Source organism: Triticum aestivum, chromosome 2A (genome assembly GCF_018294505.1).
Source record: "Triticum aestivum cultivar Chinese Spring chromosome 2A, IWGSC CS RefSeq v2.1, whole genome shotgun sequence".
NCBI classification, from domain to species: Eukaryota; Viridiplantae; Streptophyta; class Magnoliopsida; order Poales; family Poaceae; genus Triticum; species Triticum aestivum.
The window spans coordinates 692,126,903-692,132,902 of record NC_057797.1 but is presented as its reverse complement, the minus strand read 5'-3'; the positions used below and the strand labels follow the sequence as shown (position 1 = coordinate 692,132,902).

At 46.3% G+C, this 6,000-nt stretch overlaps 1 protein-coding gene across 1 annotated transcript; it reads left to right on the top strand.

Moving 5' to 3' along the window:
- The first annotated feature begins 201 nt into the window (after positions 1-201).
- Positions 202-4,241, top strand: LOC123185976 (GDSL esterase/lipase At1g09390). Its single transcript, XM_044597778.1, has 5 exons — positions 202-525; positions 2,646-2,831; positions 2,929-3,092; positions 3,192-3,465; positions 3,567-4,241. The coding sequence occupies exons 1-5, from the start codon at positions 261-263 to the stop codon at positions 3,797-3,799; spliced, it is 1,122 nt and encodes a 373-aa protein (XP_044453713.1). The 5' UTR covers positions 202-260; the 3' UTR covers positions 3,800-4,241.
- The last annotated feature ends 1,759 nt before the right edge of the window (positions 4,242-6,000 follow it).

Here is a 6,000-nt window from a genome sequence, read left to right as displayed (position 1 = left end):
CGCTTGACCCTATCCACGGCTGCTCAGTTGATGCGCCCACAAGCGCACTCCATTGTGCACGCATGCATGTAGTGCAAAGAGTTGCACCCCGTGCCCGGCTCTGTGCAATTCGCAATCTTCTGGATTTGGGTTGTAGTGCCGCACCGACACCACGGCTATAAATAGGTGTGCGCCTCAAAATCATTCTCGTGGCCACGCTTTTCGTATAGGATAGATCATCGACCAATTACTTGTCGCGGGCTGGTGACGTCTCCGGAGGCATGGCAGCAGCTAGCGCTAGAGCCCTTGCTGCCGCGGTTTCAGCTCTGCTCGCGGCCGCTGTATTACTCGCCTCCCCGTCGCCGGTCGCCGCGGAGGAGGGGTGCACGCAGCGGCCGGTTGTGTTCGCGTTCGGCGACTCCAACACAGACACGGGCGGCACCGCGGCGGCGCTTGGGAGCTACCTCCCGCTCCCGGAGGGCCGCACCCATTTCCGCCGCTCCACCGGACGGCTCTGCGACGGCCGCCTCGTCATCGACTACCTCTGTAAGTTGCACACGCAAATCCATTGCCCACGTTGGTTGTACAGTGCTCAGGGATCGGAGTTGAACAATAGTAACTGCTCCACTTGTCGCAAAAAGAATCATAAAAAATAGAAGAGTGCAGTAATCCTAAATTCTAACCACGTGACACATGTGGTAAACAATCTAAACATTAAAAAAAGAAAGTGCAGTAATCCTAAATCCTACTCCTACCTTGTATGCTTTCATGAGACTTTGTCATTGCTCAGCTGGGCGGCAGTAAGCTGCCGTCGTTTTCGCGGTTTCATCTTTTCCACAACATGCAGCCGTAGTGCTGTCATGCTCTATCTTCCGTGTTCGTGCCAGTCGATTTGTTTCGGGATAAATTGGTGGCCTGAGCAACTACTAGAACAGTAAGTGGTGGCGGCTGAAAGTTTGACTCCCTGATAGGACAAACGCGCATGCATTGTTTTTTTTTAGAAATGAAGGCATACCCCGGCTCTACATCATAATGATGCATGCAGCCATCTTATTAAAAATCCACAAAGTAGCATAAAGTCATAAAAGTATTACAGCTCGTAATCGGAGCGGAACAAACGAAGAAAGAAAAATACATGCTGACAATCACAACCGATACGGCAATACGAAGGATAAGCTCCCTAAACTCCTATCCTGTTATGCGACCGCCATCCGAACCGATTGAATATAACCCGTGCTACCATCTCCCACTGGTTGCACCCGGTAACCAAAGACTCACTGGAGTCCATAAGAGTGAGTAAAGACCACGTATGGATCCGTGCAGTAGCTCTGAAGATGACATGCAAGAAAGTTAAAGTGTGTTGTCTGTTAAAAATCATATCATTCCTACAGGTCCATATAGCCCACAGAAGCACACATATTCCAATCCGAATACAAGCCACGGTAGTATGCTCAACCCCAGCTAACCACGTTCCAAACAACGACTCAATGTCAACTGGAGGATTAATGTTGAAGGCTATATGAATCGCTCTCCAAAGCAATTTGGCGAGTGGGCATTTAAGGAATAAATATTGTATTGTTTTTATCATGATCACAAAAACAATACCGCGAACTACCTACCTATTGCCTCTTGATTAAGTTGTCTTTGATGAGTATTACTTGCTTGTAGACGAATCACATAAAGATTTTAATACGCAAGGAAACCTTAACCCTCCAAATATGCAACGATCTTGAGATTGGGCCAGAATTAATCAAATTTATATAGAAATATTTTATCATAAATACCCCATTTTGGCTAATTTCTATTGCGTCGAATCCGGCTGGTCGGAGAGTTGAACATCTATCAATCTCCGAACCAAGTGCATCCAGGCAGTCCATCGCTCACAAACTAACGCACGTCTGAACTGAATATTTAAGGGAGTCGTTTGAAAAACTGTGCCTATGTAATCCTCCTTACGTTGCACAATGTTATAAAGGGTGGGATATTGTACGGCCAGGGGCGTCTCTCCTAATCACGTATCCTTCCAAAATCTTGTTGACATCCCATTGCCAATCAAGAATTTAACCCTACGAAAGAACAAGTCCTTCATTCTTATAAGTCCCTTCCAAAATGGCAAGTCAGTTGGTCTCATGGTAACTTGGTTGAGCGTTTTCGACTGTAAATACTTATTGCATAGAATTTGTGCCCACATGCCCTCCGGCTCTGTCTGTAACCTGTAAAACCATTTGCTCATAAGGCATTTATTTTTAATTTCTAAGTTTTCAATACCAAGACTTCTTGGTCTTTTGGTCGGCAAAGCATATCCCATCGCGCTAGACGATATTTTCTCTTGGCCTCGTCAGACAAGCGCGCATGCATGCACAGTCATCTCAAGGAAGTGACAAGTGCGTGCCGGCCGATCGGGTTCCCACTTCCCACCCAAATCAATCCTGGCTCATACGGCTTGGTGGTGGTGTGAGTGCCTTGAGCTTTCAAAGAAGCACTCTGCACGAGTCCGGCCGGCCGTGTTGTCTCAAAGAGCATCAGCTCGTGACAGACTGACAGCACACCCCATAGTTCGTCACCACAGGCTTTGGCATAGCTAGTGGTCGGACTTGTGCTCTCTACCGCTTAATATTCTACTAGTAGTGCCTTTGATGATTACTGCGCGTCCCTCGTGCGTGCAGGTGAGAGCCTGAACATGAGCTACCTCAGCCCGTACATGGAGGCGCTGGGCTCCGACTTCGGCGACGGCGCCAACTTCGCCATCGCCGGCTCGGGCACCCTGCCGCGTGACAGGCCCTTTGCTCTCCACGTCCAGGTGCAGCAGTTCACCCACTTCAAGCAGCGCTCCCTCCAGCTCATCGCCCATGGTTCTCGACTCCTAGCCCATACTTCTTCAGTACTAGTACTAGTCAGCACAGAAGGGATGACCATCTACTGACAGATCTAATGCTAGCTGGTCTGCAGGCGAGAAGGCACCGGTGGACGCGGAGGGTTTCCGGAACGCGCTGTACCTCATCGACATAGGGCAGAACGACCTCTCCGCCGCCTTCTCCATCGGGCTGACCTACGATCACGTGGTCCATCACAGGATCCCGTCCATGCTATATGAGATACAGGATGCTATCGTGGTACTGCAAATCGATTAACCGCCAAATCGTAACGCTCAATCTCTTCTTTTGCCTGGTGCAGAACCCTAACCCTACTTGCTGTCTGTTCATGGCGTGCAGACTCTGTTCTACGATGGAGCCAAGAACTTCTGGGTCCATGGCACCGGTCCGCTAGGCTGCCTGCCGCAGAAGCTCGCCGAGCTCAGGAACGACGCCGATGGCGATCTCGACGACAGCGGCTGCCTCAGAACGCTCAACAACGCTTCCCACGAGTTGAACAACCAGCTCAGCTCCGTCTGCCACAAGCTCACGTCGCAGCTCAAGGGCGCCACCATCGTGTACACCGACGTCCTGTCCATCAAGTACGACCTCATCGCCAACCACAGCGGCTACGGTGAGTCGATCGTTGAGCAGTCCATCGATCAACCTGGAGACACTGCATGCATACTCTGTTTTTTGTTTTTGGTTTTGCTTACGGGGCCGCTGATGTTTCAGGGTTTGAGGAGCCGCTGATGGCGTGCTGCGGCTACGGCGGGCCGCCTTACAACTACAACGTCAACGTGAGCTGCCTCGACCCCGGCTACCGGGTGTGCGAGGACGGCGCCAAGTTCGTCAGCTGGGACGGAGTGCACTACACCGACGCCGCGAACGCCGTCGTCGCGGCCAAGATTCTCTCCGCGGAGTTCTCCACTCCCAGTGTGCCCTTCGGCTACTTCTGCAAGACATGATGGATGCTATGCGTACCATTAGATCGAATCAGACATATACGAGCCGCAGATTTGGTGATTTGAGTTTGAAGGGCTCCGTGCGTTGTAATAGTTGAGACGCATAGCCTAGGGCCTATAATCCTATACCTATACGAAGACTAACGTAAATCTCTTACGTAACCTTCCATATCAATACTTCTCTCCCCCTGATTTTAAGTGGGGTGGGGCCCGCCTTCTCTCTAACCCCAGTCATAACCTGCCAGCTGTCTAATTACATAACAATTACGTTAAACCATTCGTAGGTGTAGCATTGACCGCCTAGGGCAGTTGCAGTTGGCAATGAATCGACCTAGCTAGCATTAATAACAACACATGGACGTTGAAATGTGTTTCCAAAAAATATTACTTTCACAGTTTCGAAGGTATTAATAGATGACATTTTAGGCCCTAGCATGGTCTCTAACTTGCCCATGATCGTTCCAGGGTTCCGTTTCTTTTCGCTCCACTTAGTCATAATTCCAGTCTTCATGATTTTGCTATTTGGAGGCACGACCCTCTGTGTGTGTGCAGTGTTGATGTCATCCTAATCATGCAGAGGCTGAGAATGTGTTCATTGTGAGTGAATAAAAAACACCATTTATACCAAAATCTCAAACATGCACTTATGAACATTGAGTTTTTACACATACTAGCACAATGTCCGTGTGTTGTAACAAGATATAAACATTCTACTGATTTACCTGCCCATATTAATATGTTGGTGTAAATAAATGTTTATCTAATCATGTTCGTGATTTATCTTATAAGTATGTAAATTAAAATGGAATTGGTTTAGAAGCTAAGCAAATTACGGTGATTGACTATCAATTTATCATACGGAAAAGGTTGGACGAAGGGGTGGTGAAAAAAAGATGGAAGATGGAATCTTATATTCTTTTTAAGTAGTAGAGATATACCAGTAATGAAAAACATATAACTAACATTATGAACATGTTTTCATGCCAAATCTCTTTACTCCTATAAATAGGCGAGTCGATCTGTGTGCCCAAACACACTCTAAACGTTACTATTTTACTTCTTCTTTTTGTGAAAGGAGAAACACCCTTGCATGGGCATTATATTTATTGCAAAGTTTTCAATTCTTACAACAGCTTAAGATAAATCAGACGCCAAATAGCTGCAGCTAGTAAGCAAAAGGAAAACATGTCACAACTCATATTATAGTGACCTGTAATTCAATATATATTTAAACCAGTCAAACATATAAAACTTCCTGAGAAGAGCACTTGTTGATCATTTTTGTTCAGATCTAGCTTGCAAAATCTTTCATCCTATACAAATTGTCTTCTAATGTTTCACCTCCACTTTGCAGAACGACAATAAATTCATGATCACTTGCCACCATATTTTTGGATTGGCTTTCCGTTACTGCTAAATAAATTAAATTGACTACATGTTGAAATAAAATTATTTTTGTTGTGTAAGTAATGCAGGAAAGTAAACTACAATAAACAAAAACAACTAAGCAAAGTAAATAACAAAGGGACATCAAATAATACTACTGCGGAGCCTATGAGGCTTGTTACCTCCGCCGTCGGTGCTTCTCATAATACCTCAAGAGGGTGCTTCATAAAGTGCTCAAAGGAAACTCCCGGTAATACCAAATGTGGTTTGTTATTAGTGCACCTCTCTTATTGCATGTGGCTAGTATCTAGTAAATGCTTGGTGACACTGAGAGTTACCCCAAACACTTGACATAAGCCCTCGGTATGATGCTTCTTGAAGGGCTTCAAAGGAACTCCGGGTGATACCAATTACCAAACATGACTTGCCATTAGTACATCTCTCACGGTATATAACATGCAGTATCCGCTAAATGCTTGGCCACATCAAGAGTTCCCCCAAACACTTCACATAATACCGTGGAGAGGTGCTTCGTAAAGTGCTTGAAGGGAACTCCCGCTAATACCAAGCTTGGTTTGCCATTAGTACATCCCTCTTTGGTATGTGGCGGTATGTTTACTAAATGCTTGGCGACAACAAGAGTTCCCCCAAACACTTCAGAAATGCCCTGAAAGAGATGGTTCCTGAAGTGCTTGAAGGGAACTCCCGATGAGGCCAAAACTCGATTTTAATACTCATGTACCCATCATCATATATATGGATTTCATACACGAACCTACCAGTATAACTAAAACACAAGCACTCTCAAACCTGTATTG

Coding starts and splice junctions, on each gene's coding strand:
- LOC123185976 (XM_044597778.1), top strand. CDS start 261: ATGGCAGCAGCTAGCGCTAGAGCCCTTGCTGCCGCGGTTTCAGCTCTG. Junction 526..2,645: donor CCTCGTCATCGACTACCTCT/GTAAGTTGCACA, acceptor TCGTGCGTGCAG/GTGAGAGCCTGAACATGAGC. Junction 2,832..2,928: donor CCTCCAGCTCATCGCCCATG/GTTCTCGACTCC, acceptor GCTGGTCTGCAG/GCGAGAAGGCACCGGTGGAC.